General features: G+C 47.9%; 1 protein-coding gene across 1 annotated transcript in view; it reads right to left on the bottom strand.

Moving 5' to 3' along the window:
• DGKI (diacylglycerol kinase iota) overlaps positions 1–18698 on the bottom strand; it is a 1705262-nt gene that overhangs the window by 529662 nt on the left and 1156902 nt on the right. The window contains 1 exon segment of the mRNA XM_030215620.1: positions 11932–12043. Coding sequence (XP_030071480.1) covers positions 11932–12043 — 112 coding nt within the window.

The raw sequence follows: 18698 nt of genomic DNA, 5'->3' as shown, positions 1-18698 counted from the left end.
TTTCCTCACCCTTGTTCTCCCCATGCCCCTTCCTCTTATTCTCCAGTCTTTCTCTATTCCCCTTTTCCATCCAGCAGCTCTGCTTTCTCTCCCCATCCTTCCAGTGTCTCCCCTATTTCTTTCTGCATTCTTCCATCCAGCGTCTTCCCTCTCTCTCTCCCCATCCTTCCATCTGTTTTCCCCCTCTCTCTCCCCATCCTTCCATCTGTTTTCCCTCTCTTTCCCCAATCCTTCCATCTGTTTTTCCCTCTCTCTCCCCATCCTTCCATCTGTTTTTCCCTCTCTCCCCATCCTTCCATTTGTTTTCCCCTCTCTCTCCCCAATCCTTCCCTCTGTTGTTTTCCCTTTCTCTCTCTCCCCAATCCTTCCCTGTTGTTTTCCCCCTCTCTCTCTCTCCCCATCCTTCCATCTGTTTTCCCCTCTCTCCCCAATCCTTCCATCTGTTTTTCCCTCTCTCTCCCCATCCTTCCATCTGCTTTTCCCTCTCTCTCCCCAATCCTTCCCTGTTGTTTTCCCTCTTTCTCTCTCTCCCCAATCCTTCCCTCTGTTGTTTTCCCTCTCTCTCTCTCTCCCCAATCCTTCCATCTGTTGTTTTCCCTCTTTCTCTCTCTCCCCAATCCTTCCCTCTGTTGTTTTCCCTCTTTCTCTCTTTCCCCAATCCTTCCCTCTGTTGTTTTCCCTCTTTCTCTCTCTCCCCAATCCTTCCCTCTGTTGTTTTCCCTCTTTCTCTCTCTCCCCAATCCTTCCCTCTGTTGGTTTCCCTCTTTCTCTCTCTCCCCAATCCTTCCCTCTGTTGGTTTCCCTCTTTCTCTCTCCCCCTCCCAATCCTTCCCTCTGTTGTTTTCCCTCTTTCTCTCTCCCCAATCCTTCCCTCTGTTGTTTCCCTCTTTCTCTCTCTCCCCAATCCTTCCCTCTGTTGTTTTCCCTCTCTCTCTCCCCAATCCTTCCCTCTGTTGTTTTCCCTCTTTCTCTCTCTCCCCAATCCTTCCCTCTGTTGGTTTCCCTGTTTCTCTCTCTCCCCAATCCTTCCCTCTGTTGGTTTCCCTCTTTCTCTCTCTCCCCCCTCCCAATCCTTCCCTCTGTTGGTTTCCCTCTTTCTCTCTCTCCCCCTCCCAATCCTTCCCTCTGTTGTTTTCCCTCTTTCTCTCTCCCCAATCCTTCCCTCTGTTGTTTTCCCTCTTTCTCTCTCTCCCCAATCCTTCCCTCTGTTGGTTTCCCTCTCCCTGCCACGTTTCCCGCGAACGGCGCGAAGTCGCGACGCACGCGGCACCAGCCCCTATTTCCGGCGCTGCTGCTTCTCCTGTTGTTGAGCAGCAGCGGTGGCCGCTACACAAAGAAAAAGAAGATTAAAAAAATTTTGAAACCTGGCTGAAACGCGGCACCCCGGCACTATAGACAGCCATTAGGCATTGGCTGTTGCCCCGCAGCCGCTCCTCCTCTTGCCTCTACGTCACTGCCCCTGGAGGAAGACCCCGGAGGAGCACAGTGACGTAGAGGCAAGAGGAGGAGCGGCTGCGGGGCAACAGCCAATGCCTAATGGCTGTCTACAGTGCCGGGATGCCGCGTTTCAGCCAGGTTTGAAGTTTTTTTAAAAATCTTTTTCTTTGTGTAGCGGCTGCTGCTGCTCAACAGGAGAAGCAGCAGCAGCGGCCAGAAATGGGGGCTGGCACTGCGTGCGGGACATGGACTCACGGGGCGGGGGGAGCAAAAAAAAAAGGTGCCGGTACGCCGTACCGTTGCGTACCGGCACAAAAAAAGCACTGCTCTCCCTACACTCCTCCCTGGGAACTCCGTTCACTGGGTAAATCTCTCTTATCTGTTATCGTTCTCTTCCACTGCCAACTCCAGACTCCATTCCTTTTATCTTGCTGCACAATATACCTGGAATAGATTTCCTGAGCCAGTATGTCAAGCTCCGTCTCTGGCCGTCTTCAAATCTAAGCTAAAGCCCACCTTTTTGCTGCTGCTTTTAACTCCAAACCCCTATTCACTTGAACAGTACCTTTGCATGTTTTATCTTTCCCACCTTATTAATTCCCATAGGAGCCGACTCTGTGGGTGCTGTGGGTGCTTGAGCACCCCCAATATTGAGAACATTCCTTGTATGTAGCCAAGGAAGTGTTATTTCCACTGGGCATAGCACCCCCAATAATTTTGAAAAGTTGGCTCCTATGCGCCTTACCCCTTATTTGTCCTGTTTGTCTGTCCTGATTAGATTGTAAACTCTTTTGAGCAAGGACTGTCTCTTCATGTTCAAGTGTACAGCGCTGCATACGTCTAGTAGTGCTATAGAAATGATAAGTAGTAGTAGTAGTAAAAGAATGTCTCCTTGAAAAGAGGTATGGAGGATTTAGCTAATTGAAACTTGTGAAACAATATCCATTTTCCTTGGTATACTGAAGGAATATGAAGGAATGTGATTTCCTACCAGGTACATCCACTTCAATCTAAGAAAACAAGTTTACAGTGTTCTTTGAAATTGAATGAGCACTCTAGATGCCACTGAGACCCCTGTGGAACAGCCAATATCCTCAACCCATCATAGCCAAAACACTACGTTACTAACAAGCTCTGACACTCACAACCACTGCCAAAAAAGAATCTGCATTATCATTTATCTTTTATTAAAACTTGCTAACCTGCCTTGGATCACCCAGTCTATTTCTTTGGAGTTCCTTAACTATTTTTTTGAAGAACTTTTACATGTTTTCAGAGCATCATACTCACCCATGGGCACTGCTTCCATGCCTGTCTATCTCACTATCGCAGAAAAAAAAATATTAGTTCTTTACTTCCATATCTTCAGTGGTGCCATTATTTATTTATTTGTGAAAGAATTTATTCATCATTAAGTTGCCATGGTTCATGGTGGGTTACAATCAAATATTTACATGACAGGTACAAATATTACAATATACTACAGAAAATACACACTATGGTGCTCATTTTCAAAAACAAAAAAACATCTCAAATTCAGCACAAAGCAAAGGTGGAGGTTTTTCCCCATCAAAACATCTAAATCATGATTTTCAAAAAGGTAGAATTGGAATGTTTTTCGATGAGTGCATCCAAATAGCAGGGGAGCACGTTGGAGGCATATTTTGGGTTACAACCTGGACTTTTTTCTGTAATAATATTAGATTTTTCAATTCCTACCACCAAAAAGGAAGCAGAGAAATTTATTGGTCTGTTTGAGTTCTGAATCCCTTATATGCAGTAACTATCTAGGTGTATGTCTTTTTATTGGTGCCTGGATAAGAAAGAATTTCTTGCAGCTTAATAAGGAGAAGACTAAATTCTTGTTCGTTAGTAAAGATGTTAAAGTTGATAATAAAACTACACTTATAGCAGATAATATAAGGTATACCTTGGAAAGATCAATTAAATCTTTATCATTATTGATTGCAAGTAAACTATGGTGGAACAAATAAATCATTTAACAAAGGGTTGCTTCTGGGTAATGCAGAAACTAAGAAGAATTATAAAATGGCGTAATCAGGAACAGTTTAAACTGGTTGTTCAGTCATTAGTGTTCTGTCCTCAGACAGCCTTGCACTAGTTTATAGTGTGACCCTAAAATGCGTTGAATGCCTTTACTGTTATTCTCACTTCTAAGGATTTTTATTGCTGTAGTCCTCACTGCAAAGATATGTGAGCATTGCATTGTGTGTAATGTAGTCTCACAGGTAATGCAGCCTCACCTGCCTGTCTGTATGTTATTATTGGTCTGTGCTGCTGCCTAGACCTCTTCTCTTTCTCAGCAAGCTTAGCTCCTTTGTCTACCTGCTATCATTTCCTGGTCATTCTTACTATCTCTGTCCTGAGAGGTCAGCCAGGTATGACCTTCCCCTCCAATCGAGGGCTGTCCTCTAGGACCACCCCTGCTACCTGATGATCCTAGATGTATGATCTAGTACTCTGGAAGTAATGTGCTTAGAACTATATCTGATACCAGCGGAATATAAGAATTGTAACTGTAATTGTTAATTGGACAGAAAAAGACACTCAAGCTTTTGAGGCTGCTAAGTGGGTTATACAAACAGCCGTGGATTTGTGGCCTATGGAGTCTGGCTCTGTGGAATTATGTGTATCTGTAGATGATGCTTATACTAATTGGAGTTTATGGGTTTTTCTCTCAATGAGCATATAACAATCATACGTATACTGCATGAACTGAACAAAACAACTTATTGTCACAATGTCCAGGAATGGAGTGAGCCCTTGTGCCGATCTGAAGACCAGCAGTCAGAAATCCCCACACTTCACCTGCAGCGACCACCGTTCCCCAGCGGTTGAGCCCCTGGGTTCAGATGGCCAGCAGGACTTGGAAAGTGGGACAGAAGCAGGACTCAGGAGATGACAGAGACAGACAATCAGCAGAGGTCAGGTCCAGGCACAGAGTCAGGACAGGCAGCAATCCAGCAAAGTCAGGTCCAGACACAGGGTCAGGGCAGCAATCCAGTGAAGTCAGGTCCAGGCACAGAGTCAGGGCAGGCAGCAATCCAGCAAAGATCAGGTTTAAGCACAGAGTCAAACCAAATAAAACAGGAATAATCACAGCAGGAATGCACCAGATACCAGGAAGAAGTAGCTGAGGCAAAGAGAGGAGGGAAACTCCTAGTTTAAAAGTGAAGGCGTCTGACGTCAGAGTAGGCGCGACCAAAGTGTAGGAGCGTCAAACCGGAACTGAAGAGAAAAGTGTATGCTAGCCTCTGCCTCATGTTCCAGATATGTGACACTTATATAACACAAAGCAACAGAGCATGTGCAAAATACAAAGATCAATTAGAGGACAGCAAATATTCTAAGCTGGCATGTTTACATAGTGTAAACCAGAGGGCAATGGATAATAATTTAGATTATTACTACTACATTCTACCCCTTGGCTGTTGCACTATGGCTCTACTGATATATAACTGGTCAAATGAACAGAAGCAATTCGTTTACATAGGCAGTAAGAAAGGCAACAATTCCAAACAGTTAAACTAATGATAAAAATAAGGATTACTATTTTAGGGTGAAGCACCCAATTAAGAAAGTGTTTTGCTTGAGGAGACCAACCAGTAAAGATATCCCACCAACTATGAGCGGTATCTGGGAGCTGGTGTTATATCAGACATCTGAACATTGTAGGCTATGGCAGATAATGGCGCCTATCTTATAAGACACATACGTGCATAGAGGGATATACCAAAGCTTCTTAGTTATTCACTCCCTGTATTAGCAGACTAGCATTAGTTCATAGCCCATGGAATTGATGAACATTGTCAGAGTATTCTGGTGCATCTATGGATCCTCTATCACCATATGGTTATGTGTGGGATGGAACTACTGCTCAGTCAGATCTGATGTGACTATCAAAAAACCAGAAATGCAGTTTTTAAAACCTTTAATTGAGGAAAAGATTAATAATTTGAAGAAATAGACAAGAAAATTTACAATGTCATCTTGAATTTTAATAAAAGATTTGATAAATTTAAGAAAGATATTAAGAAAACTAAGTTTGATAAAATGCGTAGAGATACAGAAGATTATAAAAGGGGTTCAATATACCCCTGGGCAAAACCCAAGGTTTTCACACAGAAAAGTAGACCTTTCCACACTACGGGCCTCTTATCACACCGCACTAGTGGTCCCCGGTATGGTAATGCTGACAAAGCCCATTCATTTCAATGGGCTTCATCGGCATTGCCACGTGGGAACCGCTAACGCAGCTTGATAATAGAGGTCCTAGTCCACTATTCGTCCCAAGACAAATGAACCACATACTGATCCCCAAGTTCAGCTTAAGGAGAAAGACAACTGACAATAGGAATAGAAAGAGGATCCAAAGCGACTCCAGAGAGCTTCTCACCTCCCCACCCTCGAATCCCATTGGTAATACAATTGAAGAACTGATGATTGCATCACCAGCTGCACCATGTGAAGATTTTTTAGAGAAGATCTTGAAAAAAAAGACCTGGAAAAAGAAGTCACTCGACACAGAGACAGTACAAGAGACAGTTCTACAATCAAGATTTCTATCAGAAGGAGACCGATTACAGACGTCCGTGTTATCCCGGCAGAGGCACAGGGAGAGGCCAGATCAGGATCCAGAAACAGATACAACCAAGGGAAATGGTAGAAGAAGTTCTTATCATTAATCTCTCTAGCATCATTCTTAGTGATGAAGAGAATGATCTACTTAAGAAAGGATTATCTTTTCTACCAACTCCAAAATATGACTCAATGCACACAAGAATTGGCATGTTTTAATTCAACAGAAAGTTACAACTCGTATGTGTTTTTGTTGATAAAATAGAAGACACAAATGATTCATCTATTTTGAAGAAAGACTCCCAATGGATACTGTCACAGCTATCAGGAATAGAAGTGAGCCCTTGTGCTGATCTAGGGACCAGCAATCAGAAGCCCAACGCTTCACCTGCAGCGACCATTGTTCCCCATCGGTTGAGCCCCTAGGTTCAGGTGGCCAACAGGACTTAGTAAGTTGGGCAAGAGAGAGGACTCAGGCTCAGACAGAGCTATGCAGAAGTCAGGTCCAGGCAGTGGTCAAGGCAGGCGGCAATCAGCAGAGATCAGGTCTTCAGAATTTTCTATTTTAAATGTATATAATATTCACGTATATATATTTTAGAACATCCTTTGTGACCCCCGAGGCAGAGGCCTTTGAGTGTAGAAACACAGATCGTGTCGGATTCCTTGAATATTCAATAAAGTGTTTTTATCAACATCATCTCCCGAGTGGTTTAGTCTATGGTCAGCCTCTACTCCCTTTGCACTGTGAAGATTCATCGTAGAGGGTTTTTCCTGTTTTGCTGTTCCCAAACTCAAATGCCTACACTTGATGTGGTTGTAAACAGCGCACAACAAGAACCTCATCGAGTTTAACATTAAACATTAATTTCCAGTTCTTGATTAAAGTTGAGACCCATGCACTAAATTTTTTGAAGGAAGCGGTACAGTGAGAAAGATATGGGCAGGAAGATAGCCTGACTGACGTGGTGTTTTATTCATTCCAGATACAAAGCATAAGCACAGGTTTTCCTTGATAAAGTCAACATGGCGAAACGGGACCCCGTCGGACAGACAACACAGATAAGTGATATATGCTGATAAAATAACAACATTAATGATACATAATAATAAATAGGATTAAAAATTAAAAGTAAAAATTAAAGAATATGGAGGTTTTTTAGTCAATGAAGAGTTGGAGCCCTTGGAGTCACAACAATTGAACTAGTGACTGAGGATATACAGAAGCTTTTCCTCCATAAATAAAATGAATTTGATAGCACCACTATATAGAGACCAGAAGTAAGTTGTTGTGAAGTGGTCTTCTTGATAGTGTGGTGGAGTCCTTTCAATTAGAAGTCATCGTTGATCACATATTGAAACCCTCTGCTTAGTGTGTAGCGGCCGGTTAAACCTCGGCCGACGCCAGATAACAGTGGGTCGGAAGAGGAAGGAGAAGTGGAGCCAGTGAATCTAAGGAATCTTACCCGAGAGGTACAGAGGTGCTTTAAAGATCTACGAACTGAGCTGAAAGAGATGCGGGGAGAGCTTGCCACGCGTATAGACACTATGCATAAAGACATGCGCGAGTTGGGGTCTCGGTTTGAGGATTGGAGATGCAAGTAGAAGAACAGGGGGAAGTGGTATCCGATTACAGATGAAATATCCTACTCTAAAGGCACAGTGCGCAGATTTGCAAGTAAACTGGACAATATTGAGAATAGAAGTCGTCGTAATAACTTACGCTTTGAGGCATACCGGAGAATAATAATCAGGAAAATGTGCAAGAGGTGATTCAGGCCTTGTGTCGACCCTTGTTGGGACTTGAGGAATCGGCACATCCTATTGAGCTGGAATGGGCGCACAGAGCGTTGCGCGCTCCTTCAGATAATAGGCCTTGAGATATCGTAGTGTGCTTTTTGAGATATGTGGACAAGGAAATCATCTTGCAAAAAGAGCGGGAGCTTCCATCTTTACAGTTTCAGGATGCCTCGGTTACAATTTATTTATTATTTTATTTGTTACATTTGTATCCCACATTTTCCCACCTATCTGCAGGTTCAATGTGGCTTACATAATACATAGAGGCGCTCGCTTATCTCCGGCATAGAAACAAATACAACGAGTTATATTGGTCAAGAAGGTTCACGTGTTATAGACACATTGGGGATTCATAGAGAGGAAGAATTATGCAATGTCTGTTTCAGGCTTTGGTTACGTTGTGTTGCAAGGTTTAGGCATCTAGGTTGGGTCGACGGGGTATACCTTTTGAACAGGTTAGTTTTAGTGATTTCCGGAAGTTTTAGTAATGGGGGGGGGGGAGAGGGATTGGTTTGTCTGTTGGGGGGAGATGTCTATTCTCTTTTTAGGGTCCTTCTTGCTGGCCCTGCTACTCTCGGACTGGGGGGGTAGGGAGCAGGGGAAGAGAAAGGGGGATCTGAATAGGGGGTGGGAGGGGGTAGAGAGGAGGGTGAGTAGGGGGGAGGGGGGCTCTTTACTATTACTTTGGTGAGGGATTAGTTACGGGGGGGGGAGGTTTTTGGGAGGAGGGAGGGAAGGGGTTGTTTAATTTTTGTACTGGAGCTCAGGAGGGCTGAAATGACACAATTGGGTTGTTATTTCTTAACATGCCAGTTGCTGTAAATGTATTGACTTTAATGTGAATGGTCTCAATTCACCTATAAAACGTTCTTTACTGTTTCAGTATTTGTTGAACCAGAAGGCTCAGTTGGTTTTTCTATAGGAACCCATTTAAAAGATCCATGAGTACTTGTTGCATCATAGAGTGTACTCCCAAATATTGTTTGCTTCGGATTCTTCTGGAGCAAAGAAAAGAGGGGTGGCCATTTTGGTACATAAAGATCTGAATGCACAAATTCAAAATTCAGTTTTTTGTTGGCACATTTCTAATTGGTGGTCTCTCTTCATTTGGCAAGGGCCTGTTTCTGTGTTCTACGAGTTTATTAGTGTGATTAAGGTGAGGTATTGTGCTAACGTGTAGTTTCTGTGGGGTCTTTATGTTAGTGCTGTTATAAGTATCTGTTTTGCAGGGTTTTGTAATACTTCAATGCCTAACAATGGACATAACTAATGTTTATTGCAAAGAAGAAATGGCCTAGTAGTGCTCAATGCCCACTATTTGAGAGTTTCTGTAAATTGAGCTTGCAGAACTGTGTTGTAGCGCTTATAATGAGGTTTGTTCAATTCTGAGCAGATCCCAGACTTTAGTCCCTTACAGGTATACTAAAAAGCACTTAATGCTTTATAGTATATTTGTCCTTGCTGTTTGTCATCTCTTGATTGGGTGTTTTTTGTTTCTTCAATGCCTGATACCATAAAGCAGAATATTTTTTTTAAAGAGTACTGTGCTTTGGGAGATTATTCAGCATTTACTTGGGGGGGAGGGGGAGTTCCAATGTGGAAAAATAAAAGGGGGCCCATTCACAAAAGTTTCCTAGGGTCCAATAAATGGTTAAAGTGGTCTGTGGTAGCGTTTACTAGTGGCCAGGCATGGAGCCTCAACATAAACAGCTGTCTGCAGGTAAAACAAAACACTTTATTTCCGCAGTCAGATATACAGAAGCCTGTTGCTTCACAGGTTGAATACTGCACCAGTAAAGTTTCTTTCCAAAAGTTTCTTTCCAAATCACAATGACCAGTCTTATTAGGACTGGCTTCTGGCCAGGCCCAAACACAATGTTTAGTTCCAAACCACTCACAAATACACCCAGGTGTGGCTCCTGCTTGAACACCCAGGACCAGGATCTTCATAAATAAATCAAGAAACTTCCTACCTTGGTAGTCTTTTTATCTACAGACTGTGGAGTCCTAAACTTGAGGCTACTCATCTCATCCCAATACTCCCCTTCTGGTACTGCAGCCCAGCTTGGGGCTGGATTGAGGATTCCCTCCCTGGGACCTCTTTGGTCTCTTCCCACTCTATGGTTTTAACTAGTTCCCTGCCTTGAGTGCCACATATTGTTAAGGTGGCCTGATGAGGAAGTGTTCTTAAAGGGAACTAGGGCTTGTCTAAGCAATTCTTCACATGGCCCTACTTGATGTAAAGGCACTTAGATAGGGCTTTCTCAGAAGAATATTTTAAACTTCAAAATACAGCAACATGGTGATTCTAGGGAGTCTTCATGGGATAGACAGAGCAACCCACTTATTAATGTTGTTGCACTGACTGATTTAAATTCTAAAGGGTATCAGTCCAAGCTACCTTTCTGACAAAACTGTCCTGGTTTCAGTCTGCTAAATATCTGTTGTTGGTACAGGATATGTGGTTGACTATTGCTTTAGGCTTGAGTTAAGGCCCTACATTTGTCAAAAATTAGGGACAGTGCTTTTATGCGAATGGTCCACAGTTTTAGAATGCCTTACGCTTGTATCTTAAAGAAACAGATAATTACTGGTTGTTTCACAGTCAACTGCACATACATTTCTTTGCTTTTACTGAAACACTAGTAAAAAAGGCCTGTTCTCAAAAAAATGAAACGGGCACTAGCAAGGATATCTTGTAATGGTGATTGTTTTTAAGGCACTCGTCAAAGCGATTTCTCCTCTCTCCCCTGTCCCTCCCATCCATGTCCAGCAATTCCTCCCTCCCCTCCCATCCCCTCCGGTTCTTCCGCGATTCTGACCTCCTCTCCATGTGCTAGCGATTCTCCTGTGCCTTGCCATCCCTCCGTGTCCCGCGATTCTGGCCTCCCTCTATTTCCAGCAATCCTCCTCTGCCCTGCCATCCCCTCCGTGTCCCGCAATTCTGGCCCCCCCTCCATGTCCAGCGATTCTCCTCTGCACTGCCCTCCCCTTGGTGTCCCGCGATTATGGCGTCCCCTCCATGTCCAGCGATTCTCCTCTGCCCTGCCCTCCCTCCGTTGTCCCGCGATTCTGGCCTCCCCTCCAATGTCCAATGAGTGTCCTCTACCCTGCCCTCCCATCTGTGTCCTGCGATTCTCTCCTCTCCTCCCATCCATGTCCATCGATTCTCCTCTACCCTTGCCTCCCTTTCATGTCCAGCCATTCTCCTCTGCCCTGCCCTCCATTTCCGTGTCCTGCGATTCTCCCCTCACCTCCCATCCCCTCCATGTTCCAGCGATTCTCCTCTGCCCTGCCCTCCCATCTGTGCCCCGCGATTCTCTCCTCTTCTCCCATCCCATCCATATCTATTCTCCTCTGCCCTACCCTCCCTACCTTTGATGTCCCTTGATTCTGTCCTCCCCTCCATGTCCAGAGTTCCATTGCCTTCACTTGTCTTGCTTGCGTTCGTAACATCCTGACTTCAGCTCGCCTCCAGCGTTCCCTTCCCTCTCATTCTTCCGCCCTCTGACGTCATTTCATCTTTATGCGAGGGCAGGACAGTGAGATGGAATGGAACGCTGGAGGCTTGCTGACGTCAGGATGCTATGAACCCAGCCAGCCAGCCATGGAACATTGACGGTACAAATTATTATATTAGATAGATAATGAGGCCCAGTTTTGCAGCCTTTAGGCCAGTGCTGCACTTGCCCAGATAACAGAAGTTGTTGATTGTTTTTGAACACATTTGTTTTGGGGAAATTATTAAAAACATTGTTTTATTCAAAGATTCTGATTGGGATCAGAATGTTTTATTCCAAGTTTATGATTGAGATAGGTTTATTCAAAAATGAATGAAGACCAGTTATTAATGGTTGGAACAGGTAATATTATTTAATGTAATACTTGCTATTTGCTGTTTTTTTAAAGGTATTATTTTTGCAGTTCTGTCTGGTATGCTGTTGGTAATGATGTAATCTGTTTTCAAATGCCTTCAGCCAGAAAAGGCAGAATATAAATTTTAAATTACATTTAACTGATTTACTGAATACATTTACAGAACCTGAATATCTATATGTTACAAAGGCTCAATAAAAACTTATTACTAATACTCACCAAAGATGCCATGGTAAAACCAATGACTTCAATATACCCATCATCATGGCGCTGAGGTTCAAAATCTCGGTGTTCTCCTGGATTCCCCCAGGGCATTGTGCCCGCACAGTACCTGCATCAGATGTAAGCATTAAAAGGCCATGAGAATCCTATCCAGAATCTATCCTAACATGGTTTGCAATTGTGAATCCGTATCTAAGTCACAGCGGGCCAAAGCCTAGGGTGGACCCAAACAGGCGCTAAGCAATACCCCGGCCACAAAACCCCGCACACTCAGGACAATCAACTAGCACCACCAGAAAAGGGAGATAGACCACTCAGGTGGGACTCATGGCTGAACGGGAACCTACTCGTACAGCGTCCAAGTGTACGAGTGGGTTCCTGTTCGGCCGTGAGTTGGCCTCATGGTCGAACTGGAACTGAGTCACTAGGAAGGGAAAAAGAACAACGAGGAGTCCCAAAGGGACTGGAGCACATGCAACACACCCAGCGCTAGCTAGAGACACAAGGGAAGGGCGACAGACAAATAGCTGGCAGGTATAGGCTATGACCAGGGGAACAGAATGCACACAAAGGCTACACCAAAATACAGGAAGCAGAGGTAAAGCCCACAAGGGAAAAGTGAAAGCCAAAGACAGAATGAGACACAGACTCTACAAGAGCGAAGCTCCATAGGAACACTCTAGGCTGTACCATACAGCACTCAGTACACTAGGCTGTGCCACACAGCACCCAAGGGAAAAGGGAAGCCACTATAGGAATACATAAAGGCTGTGCTACACAGCAGTCAAGGATAAGGGAACCCACTTATAGGAATACATAGGACTGTGCCACTGTTATGACTGGAGAAATGTGAGCCCTTGTGCCTCGACTGAGCACGGCTAGGATGGAGTGACACCGCACTCGATCAGGCAGCCAGACAACCCCTAGCCTTCACCTGGGGAGCGACCACCGTTCCCTAGGAGTTGAGCCCCCAGGTTCGGGCAGCCACCAGGACTTCTGGAACAGGCGGGGTTGCACAACCACTGACCAGACAGGCAGGCAAACAGACACAGTCCAAAAGCCAGGTAAATCCGTAGGGCAAAGAGTAGTCAAAACAGCCCAAGGTCAAGGCAGGCAGCAAAACAAGCGAGGTCTGGAACACTGGAACTGAAAGCAAGGAGCACCGGCATGGACCTCAAACACAATTGAGGGCCGAAGCAACAAAGGACTGAAGGCAGGGCCCTTAAGTAGTGGAGGAATTAGGCTCAAGCATGTGCAGCTGATTCAAGATGGCTGCCCTCATCAGCAGAGGTGCCTACGTCCAAATATGGGCTTCCTTCCTGACCTCGTTACTCCAAGATGGCTGCCCCATCCTGAGCTAGCCAAGATGGCTGCTGTCCTTGATCCAACCAAGATGACGGCTGCCAGAAACAGGAAACAGAACAGACCCATCCTGGAGAAACCACATCCAAAAATAGCTGGCTATCTCAGCCGGACCACACCTCGCCGGCGAATCGGCCGCACAGGCCTGGAACCAGGTGAGGAACGTAACAGTATCCCCCCCTGACACCTCCCCCTTCTCCCCGGCCGGGGTTGAGTAGGATGGAGAGAATGGAACTCACGGACCAGGTCTGGAGCATGGACATTGGGTTGCTGGCTCCCAGGAGTTGTCTTCTGGTCCAAAGTGTTTCCAGGACGGCAGGTAGAACAGCCTTCCTCCACGCAGCTTTGAGTCCAGGATGCGGTCCACCTCGTACTCGGGATCTGGATCACTCTCAGGCCACAACCCCTTCTTGGGTTTCAGGATGCCACTGGACCTGCGGAAAGGCTTCAAGAGAGACACATGGAAGGCATTATGCACACAGAGTTGACTGGTAGGTGCATCGGTAGGTCACTGCTCTGATCCTGGAGCGTACCGCAAAGGGGCCGATGACGCGTGGAGCAAACTTGAGTGATGGGAGCCGCAGTTTCAAGTACCGGGTGCTTAGCCATACCTTCTCTCCTGGCTGGAACGTGGGAGCTGCCTGTCTCCTGCGGTCGTACGTTTCCTTGGCCTTGACCACTGCCCGGCGCAACTGCTCCTGAACCTTTCTCCAAGCCTCCTGAAGCGTACGGACCGTGGGCTATACCTGAGGTGGAACCTCTGCGGGGGAAATTGGCGGAGGTAGACGTGGATGACGCCATAGATGGTACTGAAGGGTGTTAGTCCGGGAGGGCGAATGCAGACTGTTGTGTAGGCAAACTTCCGCCCAGGGTAGCAGGGTGGGACCAGTCATCCTGGCGCTGGTTCGAGTAGGCCCGGAGGAATGCCTTCACCGTCTGGTTGACCCGTTCCACCCATCCCATTAGTTTGCGGGTGATATGCTGAGGAAAAGAGTGGTTACCCCAAAAGCTGAACATAACGCTCTCCCAAAAACGAGAGGTGAACTGGGAGCCACGGTCACTTATAATCCTTTGGGTAATCCATGGAGCTGAAGATGTGGGTGATGAAGCTGGTGGCAAGGCTGGAAACAGTGGGCAAGGTCTTCATTGGAACAAAGTGGGCCATCTTGGAAAACCGGTCTATTACCACCCAGATACGGTGTTGCCCTGGGAGGCCGGTAGATCTGTGATATAAGTCTCAGGGCTGCTGTGGTACCGGCATGGGCTGCATCAAGCCCCACTGCCTCTGATGGGAACTCTTAGTTTGGGCGCACACCGGACAGGTGGACACATACTGCAGCACATCCTGCGCCATCCGCGGCCACCAGTACGACCAAGAGATCAGATGGAGGGTCTTGTGAAATCCAAAGTGTCCTACGAATTTGGACACGTGCCCCCAGCGTAGCACCTTCCTACGGAGACCCACTGGTACTGCTCTCTGGCATGCGGCGCTAGCCCCAGGCATGGAAGGAATGCAGGCCAGGTTCAACATGGGATATGGCTCCTCCTGATCCCCGGGAGCCTCGAAAACTGCAGGACAAGGCATCCGCCTGGATGTTCTTCTTCCCCAGTCTGAAAATCAGGCGGAAGTCGAACCATGCAAAAAACAGAGACCACTGGGCCTGACGGGGATTCAGTCTGGTAGCATTTTGGAGGTATAATAGGTTCTTATGGTCAGTGATCACCGTCACCGGATGCGCTGCTCCCTCCAGCAGGTAACGCCATTCCTCGAAAGCCAACTTGAGCGCCAGAAGCTCCCGATCTCCCACCGTATAGTTTTGTTCCGCGGGGGTGAACTTACGGGAGAAGAAGAAGCAGGGATGCTTCTTCCCGGCAGCAGATGTCTGGGATAGCAGGCCCCTACTCCCAAGGCTGAGGCATCCACTTCCACCAGGAAGGGCTGGGTAGGATCCAGACTGCGGAGGACTGGTGCAGAAAGAAACGCTTTCTTCAAGGTGGTAAATGCAGCAACCGCCTCAGGTGTCCAGTTCTTGACATCGGCGCCCTTCCTCCGTGAGGGCCGTTAGGGGAGCCGTGATGAGGGAGTAGTCCTTGATGAACTGCCGGTAGTAGTTGGCGAACCCCAGGAACCTCTGCAAGGCCCGCAGGCCCTGGGGAGCTGGCCAGTCGCAGATTGCAGTCAATTTCCCAGGATCCATTTGTAAACCGGTGGAGGACACGATATACCCCAGGAATGGAAGACTCTGCTGGTGGAATGAGCATTTCTCCAATTTGGCATATAGACGATGCTCCCGGAGGTGCTGGAGTACTACTGCGGACATGGGACACATGCTGGGACAGTGAGGGAGAGAAAATCAAATGTCATCTAGATTACACGATTACAGAAGAGTAAAGTAGGTCTTGAAAAATGAAGTTCACAAATTTTGAAATACCGCAGGGGCATTGCAGAGGCCAAACAGCATTACCCGGTATTCAAAGTGCCCTCATGTGTGTTGAAAGCCATCTTCCACTCATCTCCCTCCCGGATCCGCACCAGGGTTACAGGCTCCTCGCAAACCAGCTTGGTGAAAACCTTGGCCCCCTGAAGACGGTCAAACAACTCCGGGATGTACGGAAGTGGGTACCGGTTCTTCACCGTGATCTTGTTCAACCCGCGGTAGTCAATGCAGGGACGGAGAGACCCGTCCTTCTTAGATACAAAAGAAGAACCCAGCTCCTGCCGGCGACGTAGAGGCTCGGATAACCCCTTAAGGAGATTCTCTCGGATATATTCCCTCATGGAGTGGGACTCCTCACGGGATAGGGTGTAAAGACGCCCCCGGGGAGGATCGGTTCCTGGCAGGAGGTCTATGGCACAGTTGAATGACCGATGCGGAGGCAGCGTGTCAGCCGCCGGGCACTGAATACATCGCAAAAGTCCTGATAGTCCCTAGGCAGCCCCGGGCAGCTCCTTCGGCGGGTCTGAAGCTGAGCCGAGCAGAGCGACAGGGGAGGCTTGACTTGCTGTAGGCATTGCTTGACACACCGGGCGCCCCATTGCCCATCTCACCGGTAGCCCAGTCGATCACTGGAGTGTGTGAGGACTGAGCCAGGGCAGTCCAAGAATCACCGGATGGAATGGCTCGGGTGAGGACCAGGAACTGAATTATTTCTGATTGTAGTGCCCCTACCTGCAAACGCAGAGGCACGGTGAATCCGAGGTGATGGTCTGGGGAAGACTATCACCCTGGATGGAGGTCACTCGGAGCTCCGGTTGGCAGGGCACCGTAGAGCCACCCATCTGGGACAGGAACTCCAGCATCGATAAAATTTCCTCCGACCCCGGAGTCCAGTAAGGCCTGAGCATGAATCCGGCCTCCTTCACCTTGGAGTAGTACAGGAACGGAGAGCAACTGGTCGGGAAGAGCGGACAACTGGCCCAGAGCCACCCCCCTTCATAGGGGCTCAGGCCGAGCGTTTCCCGACCTTCCCAGACTTGTTTGGGCAGGTACGCTGTGAAATGGCCGTCCTGCCCACAATACAGACATAGCCGAATTCTGGAGACGGTGGACCCTCTCCTTCTTGGACAGGCGATGGCTGGCCATTATCATGGGTTCCTCCTTGGTTCCTTCCGAACCCTCTTCACGGGACCCAGACGCTTCTGGACGATGGGGCAGGCCTCTGGATCTCTGCACCACCCGTGGCGGGCCCTCTCCTGAGCTTGCTCCTGTGGAGGAGGAGGAGGTGGAGGAGTGGCCTAGTGGTTAGAGTGGTGGACTTTGGTCCTGGGGAACTGGTTCGATTCCCACCTGCAAGGCACAGGCAGCTCCTTGTGACTCTGGGCAAGTCACTTAACCCTCCATTGCCCCAGGTACAAATAAGTACCTAAACCGCATTGAGCCTGCCATGAGTGGGAAAGCGCAGGGTACAAATAAAAATAAATAAATAATAACCGGATGTCAATCCTCATGCAGAGTGCAATAAGGCTGTCCAAAGTAGCAGGAATCTCTCGACCAGCCAATTCATCCTTTTTTTTGGACGACCAACCCCTGCCAGAAAATGGCTGTCAATGCCTCCTGGTTCCACAGGAGCTCCGCGGCCAGAATGCAGAACCAAATGGCGTACACCCTGACCGACCCGTAGCCCTGCTGAATCCTCAGCGCTCCCCGAGGCAGAAGAAGGCCGGCCAGGCACGTCGAACACCATCCGGAACTGCCGCAAAAACTCTTCTAGGTTCGCCAGGACCAGACTCCGCTGTTCCCACAGTGGGGATGCCCACGCTAGCACGGGACCAGACAGTAGAGAGATGAGGTAAGTCACTTTAATCCTGTCAGATGGGAAAGCCTCCAGTGTAGTTCGAACAAGATCTGACATTGATTCAGGAACCCCCGGCACGCTGCGGGGGTACCATCAAAACGAGGCGGCTCTGGAACCCGCAGCCGGGTGGCGGACGACCTCGTCCCCGGCCCAGAGGATCTGGACCGCCTGCTGCTGGAGCGCTGGAATCTGATTGCAGACCTCCTGCAATGCACTGGACAAGCGGGTGATTTGAGCCTGCTGCTGGTGTAGCACCTGAGCCAGGTTGGAACACTCGGTATTGTCTGGCGAGCTCATGGCTTCGGCCTACTGTTATGACTGGAGAAATGTGAGCCCTTGTGCCCCGACTGAGCATGGCTAGGATGGAGTGACACCGCACTCGGTCAGGCAGCCAGACAACCCCTAGCTTCACCTGGGGACGACCGCCGTTCCCTGGGAGTTGAGCCCCCAGGTTCGGGCAGCCACCAGGACTTCTGGAACAGGCGGGGGTTGCACGACCACTGACCAGACAGGCAGGCAAACAGACACAGTCCAAAAGCCAGGTAAATCTGTAGGGCAAAGGAGTAGTCAAAACAGTCCAAGGTTCAGGCAGGCAGCAAAACAAGCGAGGTCCGGGAAACAAGCCGAGGTCTGGAACACTGGAACTGAAAGCAAAGAGCACCGGCGTGGACCTCAAACACAATTGAGGCTGAAGCAACGAAGGACTGAAGGTAGGGCCTTAAGTAATGGAGGAATTAGGCTCAAGCATGTGCAGCTGATTCAAGATGGCTGCCCCCATCAGCAGAGGTGCCTACGTCCAAATATGGGCTTCCTTCCTGACCTCGTTACTCCAAGATGGCTGCCCCCTCCTGAGCTAGCCAAGATGGCTGCTGTCCTTGATCCAACCAAGATGACGGCTGCCAGAAACAGGAAGAGAAACAGACCCATCCTGGAGAAACCACATCCAAAATAGCCGGCTATCTCAGCCGGACCACAACCTCGCCGGCGAATCGGCCGCACAGGCCTGGAACCAGGTGAGGAATGTAACAGCCACTCAGCACTCAAGGGTCAAGGGAATCCACTAACAAAATACACACGGCTGTGCCACAGAGTCAAATAACAGACAC

Source organism: Microcaecilia unicolor, chromosome 10 (genome assembly GCF_901765095.1).
Source record: "Microcaecilia unicolor chromosome 10, aMicUni1.1, whole genome shotgun sequence".
Lineage (NCBI taxonomy): Eukaryota > Metazoa > Chordata > Amphibia > Gymnophiona > Siphonopidae > Microcaecilia > Microcaecilia unicolor.
The sequence above is the reverse complement of the archived record's forward strand: the minus strand, read 5'-3'. Positions and strand labels throughout refer to the sequence as shown.